Source organism: Mustela nivalis (assembly GCF_964662115.1).
Source record: "Mustela nivalis genome assembly, chromosome: 19".
NCBI lineage: Eukaryota > Metazoa > Chordata > Mammalia > Carnivora > Mustelidae > Mustela > Mustela nivalis.
In genome coordinates this window covers 26,252,295-26,277,952 of record NC_139038.1, presented here as the reverse complement: position 1 = coordinate 26,277,952, position 25,658 = coordinate 26,252,295, and the positions used below count along the sequence as shown (strand labels likewise).

General features: G+C 51.8%; 1 protein-coding gene across 2 annotated transcripts in view; it reads left to right on the top strand.

Annotated features, from left to right (window-relative positions):
• XYLT1 (xylosyltransferase 1) overlaps nt 1-25,658 on the top strand; it is a 298,678-nt gene that overhangs the window by 218,587 nt on the left and 54,433 nt on the right. For both annotated transcript variants that reach the window (XM_082714896.1, XM_082714895.1), the window contains 2 exons: nt 4,522-4,694; nt 5,922-6,124. In XM_082714896.1, the coding sequence (XP_082571022.1) occupies nt 4,522-4,694; nt 5,922-6,124 (376 nt within the window). The remainder of the gene's footprint in view (nt 1-4,521; nt 4,695-5,921; nt 6,125-25,658) is intronic.

The window sequence follows — 25,658 nt, the reverse complement described above, 5'->3', positions numbered from 1 at the left end:
CAACCCCGCTCCCTCTCTGGGTCTGTCTCTGTCTCTATTTCTGTCTGTCCCCTCTGCCCCTCTCCCTCATTCCCCCCTCCGTGTGACTCTCCTTTCTTCAGGTATTTTGGTTCTTTCCCACCCACCCTTATCCTCAAAATAGCTGTACTCCAGAAGAGCTCTGGGTTTGTGTTCTCTCTTCTCTCTGCTGCTCCCCAGACCAGCCGTCTGACCCAGGGACGGCTTTCAGTCTGGAGACTCAGTTGCCGGAATGATAGCGCCTGATTTCCTGGGGCTCGGCTCCTTTCTTCAGCAGGAAAGCATCCACGTCGGTGTCTGTCTGTGAGTCTGCTCTTCATTCTAAAACCCTAAAGCAAGTTACAAAAGGGGGCACCTGGGTGGCTCCGTTGGTTAAGCATCTGCCTTCAGCTCAGGCCGCGATCTCAGGGTCCCTGCTCAGCGGGGAGCCTGCTTCTCCCTTTGCCTTTCCTCGCCCCGCTGCTCATGCTCTTCCTGTCAAATAAATAAAATCTTTTTTTTTTTTTTTTTAAGAAGGTTGCAAAAGGTTTCTTTCCACCTCAGCACACAGCACCCTACAGTCTTCCCGCCAGCCTTCCCCATCTCCCTGCTCTCTGATTCCCAGGAGGGCAGAGGGAGGTAGCTGGACTGGGTTGGGGCTTCCACTCCTTGCTTCTCTCCGCATTCCCTGTGCGACCCTGGGGAAACATGGGGACCTCTCTGAGCCTTGGAGCCTTACAGTGCATCCCTCCCAAAGCTAAATTCCAGCTCCGCACCTGCCGCGCAGCACAATGCTGGTGCGCAAGGCCCTCAAATGACGTCAGCTCCTCTGGACCAGGGCAGCCAGAAGGCATTCCTTCATCCAGTCATTCATTCAGCAACCTGGCAACAGACATCTACTGCTGACTCCAAAGGCCCCATCAGCCCCAGTCACTAAGAACTCCAGGTCATTGTTACCCCGAGAACTTGGGCAGGGATGAGCAGTGTTACCTGAGGGCCAGCAGGAGCCTCTCCAGAGTGAAATTCCTCTAAGATACTGTGTCGTGGGCCACATTTAGTTTAGGCCTTTGAAAAATCACCCAGTGACATCCAGATGCAAAAAAGTGACACTAAGTACCCGTTATTTTTAAACAATCCTCTTTTGTCTGATAAAGAGTTTCCAAAGGAGGCAAGGAGAGGCCGCTGCCAGCATGGTAAAGATCTGTGTGCTGCCTTTGAGCTACAGTCATGGGAAGGAGAGAAATAAGCTTTTCTTATACCTTATTTTTTATTTTAGATTCTCGCATTCCGTAGTCTGTTCACAATCCTCTTGTGAAAACAGGCTCCCATCCCGCATGTCTTTGTCCTCCAGCCTTTGTCCAGGGCTGGCGTGTGGGAGGGTTTAAGGATGCAGGATGGGGTGAGTGGGTCAGTAGGTGGTTGGTTGAGTGGATGGATGGATGGTCGGATGGACGGACGGAAGGATGGATGGATAAAGTTGCAGGAGTGTTTAAAGGGACATGATTACCGCAGGTGCGCCCCTCTCATATAGTCACCAAGAAAGCCCAGTGTATTTGTGATGGGTTTGGAGAAGAGGAGAGGGCAGAGGATAGCCCTATCTGGTTGCTGCTCAGGCTGTCCTCAACCAGAGCCAAGATGATAATTACCCCAGGTTTGCAGCTACTGATTGAACAGCCAAGGAGCCTAAAGATGCTGGGATCCATCTGGAGCACTTGATGAGAGGCGCTCAGGAGCTTTGGGCCAAACTTGCTGAGATAGCCTCTGTCCCTGCAGGCGGATTGCTCGCTTCTTTCTCGCCCTCCAAGGGTAACCTGAACACGCTTTGGTCCTAAAACAATTGATCGTTGTCTTCTGTTTTTCCTTAGTTGGCTGAGAGCTCCTCAAAGGAAAGGATTCCCCACCCCCCCCCCAAATTTTCTTTTTCTAGTAACTAGCACGGTACTTGGCGCGTAGTATAGGCTAAGTTAATATTGCATGGATCCATGAGTTGATAGATGGTCGGAAGAGTGGGGGCATGGATGATTTGCTTTGAGGATGATGGGTAAGCAGATGGATGGATGGTTTTAAAGATGATGAGTGGATGGGTGGAACGGATGAATGGATGGGTGGTTTTCTGGATGATAAGCCATTGAAGGTGCTGTGCTGGATGGGGAGCTGAATGGTTTGCTGGTTGGGTGGTTGGATTCGGATGGACGGCTGGATGAAAAGAGTGATCTTCTTGGCCACCTCGAGTCAGCCTCCCACATGGTAGAGGAACCCTCTGTGCAGTACCTGTGATAGCCTTCGAATGCATTGCCTACCTCCCTGCAATGGTGAATTCACAGGGTATTTCATTAACAAGCAGAATTATTATCAACTTTTCCAAAGTCTAGGCATGGTAATGTAGTGTGTGTTAGCGTTTCAGGGGATCGGCTCTGGAAAGAGACCTGGGTTCGAATCACAGCTGAACCAGTTACAGCAGTGTGACCTTTAACGAACAAATCCCTTGGCCTCTCCAGGCTATGTTTTCCTCATTAGCAAAATGGGACTAATAGTACTCTCCCACAGGACGGGAGAGAGGATTGAGTGAAATGATGGATGGCAAGCACTGGTCAGTGCTCAGTAAAATGCATTGTGATTGTTATGGTAACAAACCAGAATGTACTCTGCCTATAACTTCTTTCTTCATCAAGAACCAGAGGTGTGCCAGATACTGTTACAGACTTGTGTGTTTGATGACCAAGAAGGCTGAGACAGCCCCTCTTCGCATGGAGCTGATATTCCAGTGGGGTGTTCAAACAGTTAACAAGTGAGCAGATACACAGTTTCAGATGGTGTTAATGCTTTGCAGAAAGTCAGGCTAAGGTGAGGTAGAAGAGAGTGATGTGGCTGATGGGGGCAGGTGGTCTTTTGTTAAGCTGTGAACTGATGACGGGCAGATGCAGCCATGCAAAGATCTAGGGAGCTAGAAGAGCCAGGGAGAAGGTCCTGAGGCAGAAACAGACTTGCTCAAGGGAAAGAAAGAAGGCCAGGTCCAGAGTGGAGAGTAGGGCGATCGGGGTACAGAGGCCTTCCCGAGCCAGAGCACGCAGGCCACAGAGGCTGTGCCTTGTGATTTGGACACTAGCCATGTTAGTTTCATCCTGTCCTCTGGAACAGCCTAGAAGGAGCCTTGTTCATTTGGCAGCCGTTCAGCTTTCCAGTGACACTGACAGGCTCCTGATCTCCTGACCTGGAGGCTAAACACTCCCTGTTTTCCAAATTGACACCCAGGACACCTGCAGCTGTGACCCTGACGACATTCTGGGTCTCATAAACCTAGAACCCAGAAGAAACTGGGTTTGACCCAAAGGAAATCAGGCTGAAGAGAGGCAGGAGAGCTCTAGTCAAAACTGTAATGAACTAAGCCATTGATAAGCTCTGTACTCCCTGGAAACCCTGCCCTGGGAGTATTGGCAAGGGCAAGGAGGAGAAAAGGAGTCTTGAAGGCTACTTATAGAATAAAAGACATCTGGAACCAGGGGGATGCAGGTGGGTCTGATACAGGATCTGGGTGTTCAAAGAAAACTGCGCGATGATGGTGGCTGATGTCCAGCTAGGCTGATGGAGTAAGTCACATAGTGCTGTTGCATAGGGTCCCGTCACTGCATTGCTTCCTCTGTATTCTCTTTCCTCTCAGGTGATCTTTCTCCATGTGGGGTTAAAACGTCCCTTAGAATCTTCCAGTTTTGTGTATACCAGAAAGGGAACCTCTGTAATCTAGTTGTTCCAACAAAAGCCTAGAATTCTGTGTTCTGGGCTAATTAGCTTGGGTAGGTCACTCATCCACCTCTGAACCATACAGGCTGTTGCTAGGGAGATGCTGTGTTCAGACTGGCCAGGCCTTGAGCTCTGGGACCTTCCCTGTCACTGATAATGGAGGGAGACCCTCCCCATCCATAGACTCGGAAAACAGAGGAGGGAATGATGCCCTCCAAAATACTGCCTGGTAACGGTTTCATTGTGCCAGATGAGTAAGCTCTAGAGATCTTCTGTGCAACCTCGTGCTTCTAATCAACAGTACTGTGCTGTGAACTTAAACATAAGAGGGCAGGTGTCATCTTATCTGTTCTTTCCACAATGTTTACCAAAAAGGATGCTGTTCAGAGGAGAAGGGAAAGTGGATTCTGGGCAGGCAAAACCAGTTCCTGTGTCTTATGTTTCCTAGCTCAGAATTAACTGCTCCTTCCCCTTCAGAGATACCTCTCATTTCCTCTTGCCTTGTTCGATGATTTATTACAAGTCTTTGTGTCTCCATCAGCTTTTAGAGCTCCTTGGAGGTGGGAACCTCAGAGGACCTCAGAGACCCCCATGCATGCACCAGGACAGTGTAAGGGTCCAGGACAAGCTTGCCTGGGCTGCCTGAGGTCTTAGGGCCCCATATGACCATGACCATGCCCTTCAGATAGTCCCCAAGATGAAGCATCAGAGAAGCTCCCCATCCACTCCCCTGCAAAGAACCTGGGATGCTCACCCCACCCCGTGGTCTCTCGGGTCTTCCCCCAGGCAAAGCCAACAAGAACGTGCAGTGGGACGAGGACTCGGTGGAATATATGCTCGCCAACCCAGTCCGAATCGCCTTCGTGCTGGTGGTCCACGGCCGCGCCTCTCGGCAGCTGCAGCGCATGTTCAAGGCCATTTACCACAAAGACCACTTCTACTACATCCACGTGGACAAGGTGAGGACCCCCGCCCGCCCCCTGCCCCACGCCCCCAGTTGTCACTTGCTGGCTTTCTCCGCCGGTCTGTCAGCTCCTCTCCAGGCCAGCTCCCTTTCAGGCAAGACTCGTAGGTTGATCAGCGGCTTCTCCTCCGAGCCCCTCCAGGAGACTGTGTGTGTGTGTGTGTGTGTGTGTGCGCGCGCGCGCACGCGCGTGTGTGTGTACATGCATGCATGTAAGCACATGTGTGCGTGCATTTGCATGTTATTTTCAAAGTTCCCATCTGTGACTTTAGACTTTCTCCATAAAACTTTTCTTCACTGCCCCACTGGCCCGTGCACTTCCGGCCACTTTGGGAGGCTGGCCATCCCAGAGGTGGGCACATGTTTCCCATGAAGGGCCAGGTGGTAAATATATTAGGCTCTGCAGGCATATGCTCCTGCCACAGGGACTCTGCTCTTTATTGGAGTGGGAAAGCAGCCTTGAGAAATGCACGTGTCTGTGTGGCTGTGTTCCAACAAAACTTTATTTACAAAACCCCGCAGCAGGCTTTCCGACCCCTGTGCTGTCTTGGCGGGGAGGTTTTTGTTGGTCTGCTGACCCCTTCATCAAGAAAGCATAAGAGAATGGTTGATCACAGCAGGCCTGTGAGAGGGGCCGGTGGAGGAATCCTGCCCCTCGAAATACTCATCAGGTTTAGACACAGTCACACTTCCTAGCTGCTCATCCTCAGACCACATGTGTCAGTCTTTAAAAATGCAGAGTCCTGGGGCACCTGGGTGGCTCAGTGGGTTAAAGCCTCTGCCTTCAGCTCAGGTCATGATCCCAGGGTCCTGGGATCGAGCCCCGCATCGGGCTCTCTGCTCGGCAGGGAGCCTGCTTCCCCCTCCCCTCTCTTTCTGCCTGCCTCTCTGCCTACTTGTGATCTCTGTCTGTCAAATAAATAAATAAAATCTTTTAGAAAATGCAGAGTCCTGGGCACCAGCCCACGCCTTGTGAGCGCTTAGCTCAGAGGTGGGGCCTGGGAGTCAGCATTTCAAGTAACTGAAGGAAATTTTAAAAAAATAATAAGGTTTTGAAGGCCACCATAGAAAGGACACTCCCAGCTGGAACCAGTTCCTTGGCCAAGTCCACGCTGTTCAGAAGCCATGTCACCTAAACGGGAAGGGAGACAGAGGGGGTGAGGGGCACGTCCGCCCATGTTCTGGGCCGCTGAATGTCCCTTCTTCTCTCCCCGGGGGAAAGCGCTCGAATTACTTGCATCGGCAAGTGCTGCAGTTCGCCGGACAGTACGGCAACGTTCGTGTTACGCCCTGGAGGATGGCCACCATCTGGGGAGGCGCCAGCCTCCTGTCCACGTACCTGCAGAGCATGCGGGACCTTCTGGAGATGACCGACTGGCCCTGGGACTTCTTCATCAACCTCAGCGCCGCCGACTACCCCATCAGGTAAGGTGGCCTTGCTCTCGCTGGAGGCCGGGGTGCAGGTGCTTTGTGCCCCAGTGACGCACCGCAGAGGCCTGGCCTGTGAGCTCCTTCTGCCGGGGGTCCGAGTCGGACCCAGCTGCGTTCATGGGTACATCCAGGAGCCAGAAAGACCCATCCCCAGCTAGAGTTTCCATTCAAGTTGGCATGGGGGGAAAACAAACAAAATTAGTAAAATGGCACATGAGAAAAATAAAGCAGAAGAAACCAGCTGGGAGAGTTAACAATTTTAGCAGGAGCGGCTGGGTAAGTCCTTCCTGAGAAGAACAGGAGGAGGAGGAGCGAGTGTCTGGGACCCGGAGCGTGGCCCTAGGCCGAGGGAACAGCAGCTGTGGGGTCCTGAGATGGGGCTGTGCTTGCTCTGCTGGGGGAGCAAGGGGCCTCAGGGTGGCTGGAACAGAGCAGGTGACGGATGGAGTAGTAGGAGGTCGGAGGGAATTCTGGGGGAGGATCAGGTTGCTTCTAGAATGTGGGTGCCGTGGGCGTGTTTGATTCGGGGCAGAACCGGGTCTGACTCTGGTGTCGGAAAGGGGAGCAGCAGGTCTGTTGTGACGGCGCGGCAGTCACGGACACGCATGTTTGGGCTGTTTGAGGCTCACTCTGCGTGTGTGCATGTTTGGTGGCTATAACTTGTCCCAACCGAAAGGCTTGCCCACGTTTTAAGATTGGGAGGTTTCACGTGAAACGATAAAATGGGGAACTGCTCTGCAACACCAGCCCCGGGCGCTCCTGTGTGCCCTTGGCCACAACCGTGTGGCACTTCCCCAGCAGCCGGCAGCCCCGAAGCCCCAAGAAACTCCGATGCCACCAGGAAGGTCCGTCCCTTTGCACAAACACTGATCTGCTCTTGAGAATCGGCCATAAGCAGAGGAAACCCCTCTAAAGATGTCATGAGGTTAAAAAAAAAAAAAAAAGGCAAGAAAATGAGCTTTATTTCCTGCCAGAAGGCCACTCTTTGCTTGACTGTGTCTTCCAGCCTGATTCATGGTGGGGCTAAAAAGGAGAAGAGGATGGGGAGCAAAGGGCGGGGCCTGCCTTCCTCTGATGGCGCCAGGGCAGGGGGCGGGGCCTGCCTTCCTCTGATGGCGCCAGCATTCCTGCAACAGCCAGATGAAGGCGTCTTAAAAAAATAATATATTTTTTATTTTTTTAAATCAGGGCGATTTCCAAGCAGGCACTGGAATGCCAACCACAGTTTAATGAACCCCCAACGTGCACATCACCTAGTTTCAGCTCGAATCAGGTCGTAGCCAAGTGCCGATAGAGCTGTACCCTCCCCCACTTCCCCATCGAAGTGCTTCCCAGACACCATGTCATATCTGTAAGAGTTTTAGTATGCATCCCTTTTAAGCTAACATCCACGTGACTGTCACACTTAAAATACTGACCGTCGTTCCTGGTGCCATCCGTTATGGAGACCATACATCCCCAGGAGTTGGGGGTTGAACCAAATAAACTCCAGGCAGAGAGGGATATTCACTGTTCAAAGCTAGAAACAGTCTCTGTCTCCTTCACAGTGCAATCCTGGTGCCCTCCTTGGCTTGGTGGCATCTCATTGTCTGCTGGGAAGCCATGGGCCCTGGAGAGGACCTGGGGATGTCACAGTCGGGTCAGTTTCGGCAGGGTCCACCTGGCAACCTGAGAAAGATGATGGTTGTTAGAAAGATCCCTGTTTTTCTTTTGTTCAGAGGAGAGCAAGGGTAAGCAGATTATGAAACAGGGCTGGCAGATCTTAACTTACTTACTTCCTTATTCACTTGTTCGGGTGCCCATTCCATAAACATGTGGTCAGGGACTCCTGTGCTAGGTACTACCTGGACATTTAGTGAGCAAATGCGCCCCAACCTTACCTGATGGTGCATGTGCCCTAGTTGGGAGAGTAGAATTAAAGGTGCCATGTGAAGAGTTAAAGAGCTAGAAAATGAGAGGGTAGGGTGGGGGGGACAGGGTCAGGCAGTCAGAAAGGCCTCTGAATGTGCCAAGTTTGGACTTGAGAACTGAAGGCTAAGAAGCGATTGTCAGGCAGATGAGAAAGAGCTCCTTCTCAACTAGAATTTCCCCACCTGAACACTCCTGACATTAGTAGCCTGGATGAGTCTTTGGTGTAGGGACCATCCCGGGCATGGCAGGACGTGTAGAAGCAGCCCCTGGCCTCGGTCCACTAGATCTGCTCATGCTGAACCCCAACTTGGGACAACCACAGTTAGCCCCAGACATTGCCCAGTGTCCCCAAGGGGCAGAATTACATCTGGTTGAGAACCTTTCCTGAGGGAGAGAACAGTATGGACAAGACATGGGTCAGAGATGACCTTGCTGCATTTGAGATCTTTTAAAATGGAGGGAGTATAGTAAAAGAATGAGGAGAGGCGAGTGGAGAGAAGCAAGTGAGGATGTTCCCCCTCTGTCTTCCAAGAAAGGACTGAGTTCAAAGTCATCCCCAAATGTTGAGCATAACAGCTAATAAGGCAGCCACTTCGTTCAACCCTCAAAGCAAACTTGTTTTATAGAAGGGCAACCTGGGACCCAAGGGCATGTAAGAAATATGTGGCAGAGTGGACATGAGAACCAGTTCTCTGCTGTTCCAAGGCTGGTGTTCTTTCTGCTTGAAGTTGGCCCTTGGGGAAGTTAGCCAGAGCTAGAGTGGCAAGATGGCCCCAGGGTATGTAGAGAGCACCACGGGAGCCAGTCCCGCCCCTCACATGGGAAGGTCCTTGGAGGTAGGAAGGTCACCTGTGGTCCCAAGTCTGCTCATTGATCCTGTAGACCCCTGGTGGAGACCCCAGAGGTCACCTCATCCTAGGTCAAGGGGTGGTACTCTGCCAGAGACCTCTGGAGGTCAGGTGGGCATTCCTGTGCTCACGAGGCTGCCCCCTAGGGGCCCTGTGTTGACTTGCCACAACCATGGCCTCAACCAGCTCAGCCGGGCCAGGGTATTGGGATCTCTAGCATTACAGCCTCCAGGAGGGTGGGTGATGAGAAGCCCAGCAGATGGCTTAGGGCTCGAGTCTGAGTTCTGCCACCTCACTAGCCATATGACCATCTGCGAGGAAATTCAGTCTTTGTGAAACCAGGATCCGATCACAGAACCTAGCAGAGGATCGGGCACTTACCAAGTACTCTGTAAATGTCAACTGCTCATTCCTGAGCGGCATCCAAGGCTGAAACTCCTGTATGTCCGAGGGGCCTGGGAATCCTTTGCTAGACCACGTGCCAAACTGATTTGGGGTTTCAGAGAAGAGAGTTCTGGAATTTTTTGCTTTCTTAGCTTCAGTGCTCCAGGTCCCTCTGTGCCTCGGTCCGTCTGTCCTTCCCTGCCTCCGCCCCGCTGCCGTCATTTCTGTGCTCCCCCCGTTCTTCTGCCCGCTTCACTCTGCCAGCCTCATGGCCAGAGGCACTTCACGCCTCGAGCCCTGCTGGTTCCTCCTGCTTTTGTTTCTGTGAAGTCGCCCCACGCAAAAGCATATGAATTTTGCAGATGAATGATTTTATCCTGGGCAACTCTGATAGGCTTTCACTTCCCATCTGCCGCTCCATCTGTAGCTTCCAGAACCACTACTCCCATCCCGAGAAGGATGAGCACACTTAGGAGCCTCCTCAAAGGGACAGGAGTGCCCATCAGAAGTTTCTCAGAGGCTCTGAAAACAGAGGGGCTTTCCAAGGGCAGAGCCCACCCAACGTGGCTGCTCTGGGCTGTTGTAGATTCGACCCTACCTCTCTGTGTCCCCCTGCCCAGCTCGAACTGGGGAGCCAGACTCTTCCCCTCTCTAGCCATAAGGACTCACTGATCTCGACTGCCCCCAGCCTTGTAGGCCCTGGACACTGAGAGCCTGGTCACAGGTTCTGAGCCATCGCCCTGGCTGTGGGGACAAGGTGCACGGCATTCTGCACCCCAATTTGTACACCTGAGAAGGGGACCTAGTTAGTACCTATTTCACAGGAACGTTAGGAAGCGTCAATGAAATATTGAATATCCAGGGCTTCAGCACCGTGCCTGACACATAGAAAGTGCTGGATAAATACCGGCTGTTGATATTCTAGCGGTGGAATCCTGTGGGCCTCAACCAAGCTGCTGACTTCTCTCCCTTTCCTCACAGAGAGACTAGCACAATATTACCTGAACTCCCATCTCTCTCGAAAGTGGGAAAAGCAAAGTGGGATGATGAAAACTGAGTATCTCAAGAAAAACAGGCTAGAACCAACCTGTTTGTGAATGAGAAGCATGGTCCTATGTTTGGAATATGCAGGCTACGTGTGTGTAAAGAATCCTTCCTTCTCTGCTGTGACATGGCGCCCGGGCCCACATGGGCTCCGGCTGGAGTTGGTTATGCCTCCAGGGCATGGACAAAATGAGATGTTTGCAAACACTGAGACTCTGCCTGGTCTTGAGTCATCAAAGGACGTGGTGGGTCTGTTGAGTGTATCCTGTTTACTAAGGCAGGAAGCTACACTGGGTGACTTTTCGTTAGTTGGGCTGCAAGGGACCACCGCATTTCACACTGTTACTTGGTTTGGGCTCGTAGTATAACAGACGCCACACCGGCCATCCTTCACTAGGCCCTCTGTCCTGGGTCGCATCAGATGCACACGAGAGGAGAGCTGAGCGTATCTATGGCCCCTCGGGGGGCCTCACATTCTCTCTGGTGTGCACGCGTATGCACGTGCGTATATGTTGCAAGGGAAAGAGTGTTGACATTTTTCAAGCTAAATCTGGGGTCTACTGTCTTGCCTCTTGGGGATCCACTGCCCTAAGGTCTAATCCAATGGGGCCCACTCTGGAGACATTTCAGTGACCCTTGTCCGTAGACCCAGACTTCTTTCCTAAGCCACTAGCAGAGCCCCAGGCCAGGAGCATAAGAACCTCTCTGGGGTGCCTCAGCAGGAAACGTCAGCTCATAAAGACAGGAAGCAGGTGTCCGGGCTTCTCAACTGTCCTAAATACAATGTTTCCATAACACTAATGGAGCAAAACTTCCGTCCGGGTCCAGCAGACATTCCCTGCACACTTTCTGTGTCCAGTCCTCTGCTGGGGCCTTTTACATGTATTTTGTCTTAACCCTCATCCCTCAAAACATACCTTCCACCGTGTAAGAAAATGTGAGGAGGTTAATATTAAAACAGAACCTCTGGTCAGTGTTGTGGAAGTCAGACCCTTGGTTATGTTTAGCACACATCCTGGTCAGCCTGGGGTAGGAAGTTAAATTAATCAGTACTGATGCCCAGGCCTCTGTGTATAGTTGCTTCCTTTTCAGTCCCTGCGTCTGCCCAGTGATTCCCCCCCCCCCCGATTTTATTTATTTATTTGAAAGAAAGAGTGTGTAAGTGAGAGAGAGCGAGAACATGAGCAGAGGGGGGTGCTGGAGGGAGAAGTAGGCTCCCCACTAGACACCCAACTGACCGAGCCACCCTGCCCAGAGACTTTTGAGTGGGTCAAAGAATTCCTGTTGGTAACAGCGATTCACAACCACAGCAAATGCAAACACAGCACTTAGTACATCCCAGGCATAATTCTAAGAGCCTAATGTAGTCCTGACAGCAACTCTATGAAGTATACATATTTAGTATCCCCATTTTTCATATGAAAACACTGAGGCACAAGGATGTTAAGATATTTGACTACAAGGATACAGCCAGTAAGTGGCAAAACCAGTTTTGTTTTGTTTTTTTTAATTGAGGCAAAATCGACCTAATATAGAATGAACCACTTTAAAGTGTTCAATCCCGTGGCCTTTAGGGCATTGATGGTCCAGTTCTAGAACATTTGTATCATCCCAGGAGGAGGCTCTGTACTTCGTAAGCAGTCCATCTCTCCCCATCCACCACGTCCCCAACCCAGACCCTGTGAACCAGTAATTTGCTTCTGTGGATTTGCCTTTCCCGGATATTTTGTACAAATGGAGTCATACACTAGGGGTGTATGACGGGCTTCCTTCACTTAACGTGCTCTGTCGGTCATCCGCATTACACCCTATATCAGCACCTCGTTGCTTTTTATGACTGGTGAGCTGTCCACTGTGTGGACACACCACCCTTTCTCTGTTCATCAGCTGATGGAACTGGGATTCTGGGGAGCTCCCTGCAAGCCGTGTCTGTCAGCTTGGATCGTGCTGTGTGCTGAGAACAGAGGACCTCATCTGGTTCAAGAAGCTGGGGCTCTGTCCTTGAGAGTCTGCACAGCCCTTGGTAGTCAAGGACTCTTGCTGACAGAGCCCTGGGGATGCTGGGGTCAGGCTGATGGGATGTAGCCCTGTCCACAGAGCTCGGTGACCTGTCCCACTCAGCCCAGCCCCCACTGGCCTAGTTCCCAGTGTTTCCAGTTGGTTGAGACAGATTGAGGGGCTGAAGAGGGAGAGATGTAGGCCTAGGGTCTGAACACAAAGCTTACTTGTTCCTTCCTTCACCATCCAGCTTCCTTCTGAAGGCAGCTGAGAGCAGTCCCACACTCCCACAGATGAGTTCAGGAGATGGGGCTCTCTCTGACTTTCTCTGTTCCTCAACAGATATGTATTGAGCACCTACTGTGTGCCACTGTGCTAGGCAGATACTCAACCATGAGAAGAAGCAGAGGTAGATCCTGCCCTCATCCGAGTGGTCAAGATCGAGCCAGACCCCCTGGGTTCAAATCCCAGCTCTTCTGTTGTCTGTCTGTGAATTTGGGCTTGAGAAAATCACTTAATGTCTCTGTACCTCAATCATGTCATCCGTAAAATGGGGATAATATTGGCATCACCCCATATGGTTGCTAAGAGGGTTCAGTGAGTTCCTATACATAAAGTGCTTAGCACACAGCGCTATGTAGCAGCCATTGTTACTAACAGAAGGGAAATGGACATTAAGCAGAATGATGAAACGGGTGAACACATCATTACAAAGAAAGGCAGGTGTTCTGCAGGGAAGGAAGGAGGGATCTAGAAGCACCCAACAGGTAAAGCTCACCTGGGCCAGGGGCCTGGGACAGCCTCCGGAAGAGGCAGCATGTGAACTGAGGTGTGTATCATGGGTGTCAGTACCTCAGTGGAATCATGAGGGGTCCCAGGAGAGCATTCTGGAGAGGGGACGGCCCGAGCAAAGGCCAAGTGGTAGGAGGAACCATGGCATGTTCAAAGCTAATGTAGCTGAAACAAAGGAGCAAAGGATGGTCTTTCTACCAGTGAGGTAGGTCAAGGCCAGTCCCTGCAGGGACTTTGGATCACCTGATGGGTGGTTGAACCCTTAGCCATGAGCCGTGCAGTTTTAACGAGGAGAAATCATATTTGCAATCTGGAGGGATCACTTGGGCCTTTGTGGGGGACAGTTGGGAGGGAGACACAGGTGGGAGTGGGGAGACAAGCAGGGCAGGAGGTGGTTGCTTCTGCTGACCCCAGAACCATGCCTAGAAAGTTCTGGGTGGTCTCCACTCCTCCCCAGAGGAAGGAGCCCAGGAAGTCATCATGAACTTCCTGAATGCAGGCCGCCATATGGCCTTCCGTCACACAGAGCCTGGCAGCCACCTTCTGTTTTGGGACCAGGGCCCACCTTGCATGAAATACCCCTCCAGGGGAGACTCCCCGGGCAGAGGCTAGCATAGAGAAGCCAGAATGGCCTAAAGGGGAAGCACCTATGGCTATGATATCTCTTTGTTCTTTTAGTTTTAGGCTTACAGTTAAATACACATCACGTAAAATTTACCCTCTTAACCTTTTTTGCACCGAGTACATTCACTGGCACTGCTGTGCAACTAATCTGCAGGACGCTTTTCATCTTCCAAACTGGAACTCTGTGCCCGTTAAATGACAAATCCACATTCTCCCCTCTCTGGCCCCCTGCAGCCGGCACTCTGTTTCTGTGAATTTGACTTCATATAAACGGAATCATATGAACAGTACTTGGCTTTCTGTGATTGGCTTATTTCATGGAGCATGATGTTCTCAGGGCTCACTCGTGTTGTAGCAGGTGTCCAAATTACCTCCCTTTTTATGGCCAAGTAATATTCCGCTGCATGATTATTTGTTCCATATTTTGCTTATATGTTCCTTCTGTCAACAATAGGTGCTTGGATTATTTCCACCTCTTTTCCGCCGTCAGTAATGCTGCTGTGAACATGGGTGTAAAAATACCTCTTCACCTCCCTGCTTTCAGTTTTTTGGGGGATACACCCCAAAGTAGGATTACTAGATCATGTGATAGTTGTTTTATTTTTGTTTTTTGAAGACTTTCCATACCGTTTTCCGCATCAACTTTCCAACCATTTTCTGCACAAAGGTTCCCACCAGTAATGCAGAAGGGTTCCAATCTCTCTATATTCTTGCCAACATGTCATTTTTCTGGTGTTTTGATAGTAGCCATACTAATAGGTGTAAGGTGCTTCTTGTTCTTTTTAAGGAGCATAAACTCCTGAAGCAGAGGACCCTGTGACCCTTGGAAACGTTGAGGAGCTGGCGCAGCTCTCGGTAGAAGCGGGAGGCTGGGTACAGGGAATCGTCTCCCACAGATGATGGCTTTCCAATGATTCTTCTAGAACTTCGACCTGACCCATATCAGTCCCCTGTGTCATTTCCCACCCTGCTCAGTAGCTGCGCCTGCCTGCCTGTTGACCAGAAGCTGGAAGCCCGTGTGCTCTGCCCCTCCTCTCCATCCAGGTCTGCCTAGTTCTACCCCTGCCACCTTTCTCGTGAACATTCCCGCCTGTGACCCCCTCCGTCTCAGCCCAAGTCACACCCTCACTGCTCCTGGGTCATCAGAGTCCCCCAGGAGGATGGAGGCAGAGCAGACCCTGAAAATGGCCATCTGGCAAAGCAGCAGGTCCCACGGCCTTCTGGAAGACTCAAACAAACGTGCAGCTCACATATTCCATCCTTGTGGGGCCCAGGCTGAGCACCAGGCACTGCTAGGTGTTGGGAAATGGAACAGTGGAAGGTCCTCGCTCCTTCCCTGAGAGAGTTTACACTCTATGGGAGAAGCGGAGAGCCTCTAAATTCAATAATGGAAGGGCATCATGATGGAGAGTAAGAAGGGGTCAGGAAAGATAAAATACCTCTTAAGAGTGTGTTTAAGCCATGTCCTGAGGGGACCGACCCATGTCCTTAAGGGAGCCCACTATGAAAAAGCAGGAGTGGAGGTTATCAGGCAAAGCGAACAGCATATGCAAGGTTCCTGGGGGCAGGGCAGAGCCAGCGTGGTCCGGGAACGAGAGAGAAGGGCAGTAAGAAAGAGCAGAGCCATAGAAGTGGGGAGGGAGGGAAGCGGAGTTTGGAGACACCCATGAGGAGAGTTGCCAGGCTCTGGTTCCAACATGTCCAACATGTCCTAGTTCCCTGCGGCTGCCGAGAGGAAGTCCCCGATAGGGTGGCTTGCAACCACCTCCATGACCTTACAGTTCTGCAGGCGGGAAGTCTGAAATCAGGGCCGTTGGCTGAGCCGTGCTCCCTCTGCAGCTCCTGAGGACAGTCCTCCCTTGTGTCTTCTCGCTTCCGGTGGTTGCGGCCGCCAGTAGCGCTCCTTGCCTTGACGCAACCCGCGAGTCTCTGCATCTGTCCTCGTTGGGCCGTCCGTCCGCTCTTTCTCTCTCTCCACATGCCTTGTCATGGGCACATCAGTCATTGGGTTTAGGGCCAGCCTGAATCCAGTATGACCTCCTCTTAACTAATTTGCCCCTACAAAGCCCCTCTTTCCAAATAAGGTCACCTTCTGATGACCTTATTTTGGATGGGAATTCTGGGGAGGGGAATGCCCTTCAGCCCAGGACAGCCTCCCATGGCCCCTTGCTGGGCTGCGCATCGGATGCAGCTGTCCTGTGGGAGGGGGTGGGGCTGTCCTCCGTCTCCAGCAGTGTCTGGAGCCCACTCTGAAGGCTGATCTTGCGCAGACTGTCCTCTCGCCATCGATGTGCGGATGGAATTGGTCTTCCCCATCCCTTCACGCAGCAGTCACTTCCTGAGCACCTGCTGTGCACTGGGCCCTGTGGGTACAGCAGGCAGCAACACAGGGTCCCTGCCACAGCCGGGATGGTTCTCAACAGGATTGTGAGGGGTCCACGTGGTTCTTGGACATTTTCCTCAAAATACCTTTTTTTTTTTTTTTAAAGATTTTATTTATTTATTTGACAGAGAGAGATGACAAGCAGGCAGAGAGGCAGGCAGAGAGAGAGGAGGAAGCAGGCTCCCTGCTGAGCAGAGAGCCTGATGGGGGGCTCGATCCCAGGACCCTGAGATCATGACCTGAGCCGAAGGCAGCGGCTTAACCCACTGAGCCACCCAGGCGCCCCACAAAATACCTTTAACTCAGGTTCTTTAGGGGCACTTGGGTGATTCAGTCAGTTAAGTGTCTGACTCTTGATCTCAGCTCAGGTCTTGATCTCAGGGTCATGAGTTCAAGCCCGGTGTTGGGCTCCATGCTGGGCGTGGACCCTAGTAAAGAAAGAGAGAGAGAGGGAGAGGGAGGGAGGGAGAAAGAAAGAAAGAAATATATCAGATATATACATATATATATGTGTGTGTGTGTGTGTGTGTGTGTGTGTGTGTATAATATTCTTTAAAATATGACCCCACCCAGACCAGATGAATAGAAGTTCCTTACGGGAAGCAAAAATCTGTGTAGTTTTTCAAACTCGCCAGGTGGTTGGAGTACACAGCAAGAGCTGCAAACCCCTGATCTAGGAGAGACACAGACATAGTCACTTAATTACAGTGATAAAAAGGGAGGTAAATGCTCTGCTGGAAAAGATGTTAGCCTCAGTACTTGGTGGGAAGTCCTACTGAGGGGCCCAGCACCCAGGGCACTGGGTGTGTCCGTCCCTCTTGGTGGCCACTTTCTCGGCATCCAGACACTTCTCTTCTTTGCATGTTCAGAGATGCACGTCCTCAAAGACCCCCAAACCCTGTCCAAGGAAAGCTCTGCCCAGTTGCTGCGTGAGTCAGAAAGGGCATAGCTTCTCAGGCTGTTGTTCACAAGGAAACTGGAAAAACTTGCCAGTAATTATGCTGTTAACTGTTTTGTTCGCATCTAGTAGCAAAATAATCATTTCCTCAGCCCTGTTATTTTTCAGCCTGACGGAGCACCCTCCTGCCTTTGCAGAAATGCTCTTGGCTTCACTCTTGCCAGCTGTTCTGGGTCTCCTGGCTGTATCTGAGGTCGGACAGCCTGTCGGGCTCTCTTGGGGCTAGGACTGACCCAGGGCATCCGCCGGACAAACAGAGAGCAGCCCGAGTGCTTGGAGCTCTCAGGGGACTTGGTGGAAAAGCGCTGTGGCTCTTCAGGAAGCCAAGAGTGGTTATATCGGTTTAGAACACTGTCTTTGCGGCCGCAGATAAGGGAGGACGTTCTTGGAAGGATAGGAGAGTGGCAGGGAAAAGGCAAGACGGATGTGACTGTTTCACCCAAGGGATGCCGCCGTTGGGTTTAAATGCATTTCAGCCACATTGTCTGTCTGCTTGCTGTTTTTTTTGTTTGTTTTTTTTTGTTTGTTTGTTTCCCATTCTTTCATTACTTGTGGGGGGGGGGGCGGTCCTGGGGGAAAGAGTTGATTTTATCTTGAATCCTGCGTTTTTTGGCCCGCAGACAGTAGAGGACCTTGGTGATTCACTCATTCATTCAGCACATGCTAAGATCCTTCTAGATGGCAGGCAACAGCGGGTAGCACCCTGCAATGGATCTTTGTGTGGTGATGGCAATGTTCTGTGACTGTGCCCTGCGCTGCAGCAGCCACTAGCCATGTGTGGCTAGTGCGGGCTTGAAATAAAAGTTTAAAAAAAAAAAGAAAGCTTGAGTTGTGCCCTGTGGGGCTGAGGAATCAAATTTTAAATGTGGTTTGGTTTTAATTTAAATGTAAATGTGGGACGCCTGGGTGGCTCAGTGGGTTAAGCCTCTGCCTTGAGCTCAAGGTCATGATCTCAGGGTCCTGGGAAGGAGCCCTGCATCGGGCTCTCTGCTCAGCGGGGGGCCTGCTTCCCCCTTTTTCTCTGCCTGCCTCTCTGCCTACTTGTGATCTCTCTCTCTCTCAGATAAATAAATAAAACCTTTTAAAAAATAAAAATAAAAAATGTAAACAGCATATCAAGCACCTCAGTCCTAGATGCTCACAGTGCAGTAGGGGAGCCAGGCAAGCGAGAACTGCCTCCACGGGCTTACGGCTGTGTCACGGCAGAAGTACTTACACTAGAGAGAGCCGCTGTGTCCTTAACAAAATGAGAGCGGATGCCACCAGTTCAGAAACAGTGTGGCCTCCGTCTTCTGCCAGTCTGATGGTCTCGCCAGGTTCCAGTCTGACTGTGCATTGAATTTTGCCACATATTTTCTTCCTAACGTTTCACTCCCTAGAGCTCAGAGTTCTCCTTGCCTCTGGCAGCAGCTCTGTGTGTCTCTGGGGATGGGACTTGTCCCACCCTGGGCGCCCTCCCATTCCATGCATTGAGCCTTTTCGCTTGTCGGGAAAGCAAGGCCTTCCTTTATGTGGCTTCCCCACCAGTGGCCAAGAGCAGGGGTGCTGTGCCTTCTAGGATGCTCCAGGTGCATCCGGGGAATTTGGCCACGAGCCCAGGGTGGCCCAGATCTGTCTCAAGGGCAACCTGGAGGGACAGCATGTGTTCAGAGATCAAGTGGAGTAAGGGAGGAGTGTTTCCACTCCCTTTTTATTGATGATCGCCCCTCAGGTGTGGATGAGGCCGGTCTGAGGGACATTGGGGAGGTCATTGGGGAGGTAGATGGAAACCGGGAGTCAGGGCCCAGCATGGAGAGCGGTCAGGAGTGGACACTCCGAGTGGACGTCTGTGGGGAGCCCTTCAGAACCTGCCACATTCCGGTGGCTACTCGTGTCAGCTAGCATTTCGCGAGCACACGCGATCCAGGGCTCCCTGGCTAATGCATTCTCTGAAGTCTCACCAATTCCAGAAGGCAGATGCTGTGGCTTCCTCCCACCTTACAGATGCAGAAACTGAGGCCAAGGGAGGTTGAGGAATGTGTCCCATGTCTCATAGCCGGTGGGGATCAGAGCCAGGGTTTGAGCCCATGCCGCTTTGGTCACTGGAGGGGGGAAAGAGACCTGAGTTCTCCCCCAGCAGGTCCTAGTGCACCCACTGGGCAGCGCTGGAATGAAGCTCTCCTCCCCACTCCCCTGTCTAAATCCATGTTCTCTCCATCCGGACGAGAGTCTGGGAGGCAGACTTGCTGCCCAAGAGAGCAGCAGTGCACATCAGAGCCTGACTCCAGGGCCTTCCACGTGCAACAGCTGCTGAGAACCCTGTCACTGTCTGCTTTGGTCCCCACTGTATGGGGTGGGGGGGTGGCGGGTGCAGAGAAGGGCACACGGTTCAGTGGCTTCGAGGGACTGGCCCAAGATAATACAGCTTGGCAGCAGCCAAGCCAGGACTAGAACGCAGGCTCAGGGAGTCCCAAGTGCCACGTGCTTTCTGCTCCATGAGACTGGCCCTTGCGATGCACGAGCACTTGACCCCAGGGAAAAGGCCAGTCAGTCAAGAGCAGGGTACCCACCACATGACCACCGTGGCTAGAGTAGTCCAGGTGCCAGTGGGCGCTCTCCCTCTCTGGCTAAGAGAAGATCGGGGCTCTACCAGTCCTGCTGGCTCCAGGCGTGGACCGAGGAACCAGCTGTCCTGCCCTTGCTTCCAATTCTTGTTATAGTCCTCTTCCCTCCTGATCTCAGTCTTTAGACTCTTACCCAGACTGCTAGACTGTGGTGCCTGATGGAATTCTCACTCATTTAAATGTCAGCCTCAAGCAGGCATAATTTAGAACAAACGGCTGCTGTCCCTCCAAATCCGCACACTTGTTCCATAGCAAGACCTAACCAACGCGGGCATTTCCTGCGCCGTTGCCCGCTCCCCCAAGAGCACGTGAGAGGCCCCGTGGTGTCAGCCTGACCTGTATTTGAATCCCATCTCTGCCCCCTACTAGCTGGAGACAGGTGACTCCAGCCTTCCCGAGTCTCAGTTTTCTCCCCTGTAAGAGGGAGACGTCAATGTCCCGTGTCAGGGAGCCACGTGAGGAACAGTAGCCGAGAGGGAAGGCAAGCCCTACCCTTCGTCCAGCTCTGCAAGCTAAGCTGTCTGAGAAGCAGCCAGGTCAGAGCACAGTGACCCAGGCCGGTCCCCTCTGTGGGACCTCATGCTCGTCCCTCCTGCCCTCTGAAGGTCAGGACCAGGATGCTCAGCCGTCCAGAGGGGCACAGAGGAGAGAGAGGGATGGCCCAGTGGGCCAGGGAGACCTTAGCTTACTGCGTCTACTCAGTTGTGTGAATGGAAGAGGCATAACAGCAAACTGACTGTTCGTGATCTTGACCCCAAGGAGTCAGGTGCTGCTGAGGTTTGAGGCCAGAAACAGAAACAGTTGTGGAATGCAGTTGGGGGCAAACACCAGATGCGCACCCAGGCCCTGATAACCATGCCCGGCCATCTCTCTGGCACGGACAAATTGTACCAGCAGTTGATTCTCCCTTGGGGTGAACCTAGGAAGGAGATGGGCAGATGAGGGCCTGTACTGGGAAGCCAACCAGAACCACCAGCCCCCACAGCGATTTCCTCGGAGGGTCGTTGTAAACATGAGAGACTCTGCAACACAGGACCTAATCTACAGCTGGGCATTCGCTCTAGGAGCTCAGGAAGTCATTCTCTTATTGTTATTGTTACAAAAGCTAGACATCCTGGGCACTTCTTCATTCTAGACCTAAAAAATAAAAGGTGGTCTGGCCTTTTTAGTGGTCACTTTCTTTATTCTGTCCACTATTTTCTATCCCTGTGCCCTTGTCCTGCTGTTGAGATGCAGGCCCAGAGAGGACGCGCACACACGCCTTGGAGAAATGCGGTCGTGATGGGCGTCTCAAAGGCTGTCCCTTGAGCTGAGCCATGTTTTGGTGCCTCTGCTCTTGAGCAACCAGGGCCCCCGTCTCCATTCTCTTCTGCAAGGCTGGTTGAAAAGACCCTTAGTGTTTCTCAGCCTCCTTGACCTCAGTGGACTGAGACACCCCTGTTCTTCTCCAGTCTGCTTACTCTCGAATCACTGCAGCTGCAGAATCTCCCTCGGGTTTAAATATGCTCCTTCGTAGTGCCACCCCCAAATCTCCTTGCCACCTTCACCACCCCAGCCCTGTCCCTAGGCTCAAGGAGCTGCCTCTGGCCAACCTGATGACCACTGCGAGGCCCCCAGGCAGGGTCAGAAAGTGACTGGTTGGGTGCGCAGCCGGGGTGGGGGGCGCCATGAGCAGAAGCCAGGGCCGAGAGCGCAGTCCCTGGGCTTGTCCCCGACCCTTTGCTTCTGTCCGTCTGAAGTGAGACAGCCCCGTGTGCTCCAGATGGAACACGGGGAGCCCCGGTTCTTAACCTCAGTCCATGGCCTGGAGCGCTATCTCATCAGAAGGTGGGGGATGAGGAACGAGGGGGGCTCAGTTGGTGGTGCCAGCCAGTTTTCCCAGGCTGAGACCCCAAAGTGGAATCCCACAGGAGTGTTGTGTTCCCTTTGGAGGAGGGACAGAAATGGTGCCCCCAAGAGCCACCGCCTGTCTCCCGTGTCCTTTGCTCCTCCATAGAAGGATTCTCCCCAGTGCAATTTAATTGTGTTCATCAGTCAACATTACTTGGCCAAGCCAGCCAGGGGCACAAACACTGCCACCCCTTTCTCAATGTAATTGTGCTCTTTGGGATGCCGGAATGTTGTTTAAGGTCAAGCAGTTTTTGATTACAGAGTCAATCTTTGTTTAAAAGTTGGCTGCCCTGGGGAAGTTTCTAACAAGTTACTTTAAACAATGCATTCTCTGGACACCTACAGCTAAATCGTCCCATTAATCCAAATCGCTTTGCCGGGATGTGGTAAGGCTGCATCCGAGCCGGGCCTCATTCGCTGGGTACCACGGCTGCAGGTGGGAGAGACGAGAGGCCCGTCATGTCCTGAACTGACCTCTAGGACACGCCCCTCTGCCAAGTGTGCCTGCCCCTGTGCAGCCAGCGCCACGTTTGTGCAGGGTATGGGCTGAGGGCTTCCCAATCTCATTGAAACTCCTGGCCGCCAGGTGAGGTGTGACCTTCAGCATCCCCATTAGAGAGAGAGGAGGGACAGAGTTCATGGGTCATGGGGCTGAGCCCCACGTCAGGCTCCCCCCTCAGCACGGAGTCTCTGCCTGAAGATTCTTTCTTTCTGCCCCTCCCCCATCCTTGGTACACACACTTGAGTGTTCTCTCTCTAAAATAAATCTTTAAAAATATGTATATGTATATATAGTAGATCTACGGGCATGGTGTGGCTCAGTCAGTTGAGCATCTGACTCTTGATCACAGCTCAGGTCTTGGTCTCACAGTTGGCAGTTCAAGCCCCGTGTTGAGCTCTGTGCTGGGCATGGAGCCTACTTAATTTAAAAAAGAAAAGAGAAAATATATATACACAGAGTTGATCTACATAAGAAAATATTAAAGCACATATACACGGGACATGTGGCTCTTAGGTCATTCCCCAAATATTTGCTGAGTGCCTGGTGTATGTCGGGCAGTTTTCTGGGTGCTGGGATACAGCAGTAAATAAAGTACTTGCCTTTGAGGCACCCCCATGCTGGTGACGGGGAGAGACAGTAGATGAGCAGACGGCTAACAGATCAGGTGGAAACGCATCCCAGGGAAAACACAGTGTGGAAAGAGGGGCGTGGGCTGGGAAGGCACGTCCTAAGGAGGGCGTCTCGAGCCGCTGCGAGGAAGGTGTATAAATGACCAGAGACGGACACATAATGCCAATAAACATTTTTACAAAGAGCCATATAGTAAATATTTCAGTTTTGCAGGCTGAACGGTCTCTGTCCCTATGGCACAGTTCTCCTGCCAGAGCGACAAGTCAGCCATAGACCACACACAGACAAATAGGCATGACTCTGTTCCCACGAAACTTCACCGACAAAAGCTGGTGGCAGACTGTAGTACGTGGACCCATGCTCTAGGCCGTTCTGCTGCATCTCCCACAATTCAGATAGTGACCTTGGCCCAGACACGCATTGCGACCTTCGTAAGCTCACCGCCCCCTCCCCCACTCACCCACTGCCCATCTTCCCACACGTGGCTTTTCTGCATGATCTCCAATGACTCTGCCAACTCAGGCACCGGCTTGCGGTCCACTCCATGCTTCAAACTTCATGACCCCAGGTGGAGGGAGAGTGGTAGAGATTGCTGAGGGCTTCTGGGAACTTCGTCCAGACCCTGGCCTCAACTCCCACCCAGCCCTGGGTAGCTGAGCTTGACATCAAACAGCAGTCCCCTTTTCCCTTATTTTTCCTCCTGCATGGCTTAACCAGCCTTAAACTTGAGCTGGGAGGCAAGGAGTGAAACAGAGCTCCCTTCTCAGCATCGTCTGACCGGGCCGGCCGGGAGGGGACAGGCAGTTTGTTCACGTGGGTTCTCTGTGACTATAGGCGTTTCCAGCCCCCACGTAGGGTTTGTCAGCCAGAGAAGACAGTACCGTCTTACCATCCAGCCTTCTCGGTATGAACCTGTCAGAAATACCGGTGCCTGTTAGCACTGTAATTACCCTGCACCACTGTCCTCATCGGAGTCGGAAAGATTAATGACACTGAATCCCAAGACTCACTGATTTCAGTGTTTAGCCCACTTCCTACTTCCCCAGAAAGCACAAGACTGGTTGATCTTTCCTTGGCTGACCTGGTAAGTTCCTGATGAACACCCCAATGCCAGCTAATTCTCCAAGATTTCCTGGAGGGACTAGGCACATGTCCTTGGGGTGCCTTCCGTAAATCTGCCTGATCTTGTGGGTCCGGTTCCGTACCTCAAGGTGTTTGGACTCCCTTTCTATAATGTGTCTCATGAGTCTGCCGTGGGCTGCACTGCTGATTGGGGAAGAGAGAAATGTGTAACCAAGATGATGACCACAAAATGCCTTCTCATGAAATATCAGCTTTAGGACCTCACGATTGATTGACTCATTACACATCTGTGGAAACATACAGTGTGCCAGATGTCTGCAAGGACCTGGGCTTACAGCTACCAGTAGGGTAGTTAACCTCTCTGCCATCACAGATTTGACCATTAAATCATCACGTCTTTAAGATGGTGTTAGGAAGGAAGTTTACATGGACATATACAGCAAATCCCCATGCGTATAACCATTTCCCTTCTAGGGAGTCAGAGAAAGTGTCCCTGGAGAAATGTCTCAGAGCTGAGAGTGGAAAGGAGAGAAGGAATTAACTGGATGAACAACTGGGTACAAGTTTTTCAGGAGGAGGGGGTGTATGTGCAAAGGCCCTGAGGCATGAGGGAACATGGACTGTGAATCAAGTGAAGAGAGGCTTATGTGGACAAGATGTAGAAAGTGGATAAACACACAGAACAAGGCTGGATAGTCCGGCAGGCCCAGATGCCTTGGGACTTCAAGAGCTCAAGTTCTGCTTAAAAGCAACAGATCATCTTGGGGAAATTCTGTGTTGGAAATTGCCCTGATGAAATTGCATTAGCTCCTAGACAGTTTCTCAACAGTGGGGGAAGAAAGGGAAGAAAAAAGAAACTGAAGAACTCTACCAGGCTGCTGGGGTGGGCAGTAGAATATGAGAGCTAATATTTTCTGGGAGCAGATATGTGCATTATAGCTCAGGTAATTACTTTTCCAGCAGGCTAGTCCCCCCTGTGGTTTCCTTGCTATTCTCTCTCGGGCCTCTCCGCAGCACGGTGTTCTCAGTCTCCATGCCCCTGGGGTTTCTGGGGAGATGCTGTAAGCTGGAGCTGGACCCACAAACGCCCTTTCCATTCTCTGGTAGGGGTTTGGGGGCTCAGGCCATCGGGCAGGGTAGCAGAGGGATCAGAAGTGTGCGCTTGGGGACTCACCAGAGTCTGAATCCAGCCGTCGCACATACTGGCCCCGAAACCCTAGGCAGGTGGCTTGTCCTTTGTGCACCTCTCGCTTCTCATCTGGAGCACAGACAGCATTACCTGCCTCATCCTTTGCGGGGGGGTGGGGGGGGGTTTAGCTGTATAATAATAATAATATAATAATATTTTATTATTATATTATCTGGCCTCGCCAGACACAGAATGAGTGCTCAATAAATCAGGACAGTAGGCTGACCTACCCTGGCGAGTTGACCAGGTTGCCAGTTGCACAAGTGTAGAAGCCTCTTTCTCTGAGGCTTATCTCTAGTGCCTGGCACAGTGCCTGGCACATAGCAAGAGCTCAGCAAGCCCTTTGTGCCAGGAGGACTGAAGGAGCAAACGAGTGGTCAGTGGCCATCCCCTGCAATGCATCTGGCCGCCGTGCCCACAGTCATTTATTCCTGTGTGGCGAAGGCTCACAGATGGCATGTCCCTCGTCCTCCACTTCTGTAAGTATTCAGAGCGTTTCTGAGCTTGTTCCTCGATTGAAGACTAGTGGCAAGGTTTTGTCTTTACTTATTTCTCTCAGCTAGAGACGTTTTCAGATTTCCCCACCATGAAAATGGACCCAGCACGCTTCCGCTGCGCGACTCTGCTCAGATTTCCCCACCATGGAAATGGAAAACATTCCAAAGCATCAGAGAGTCAATTTCAAAAGA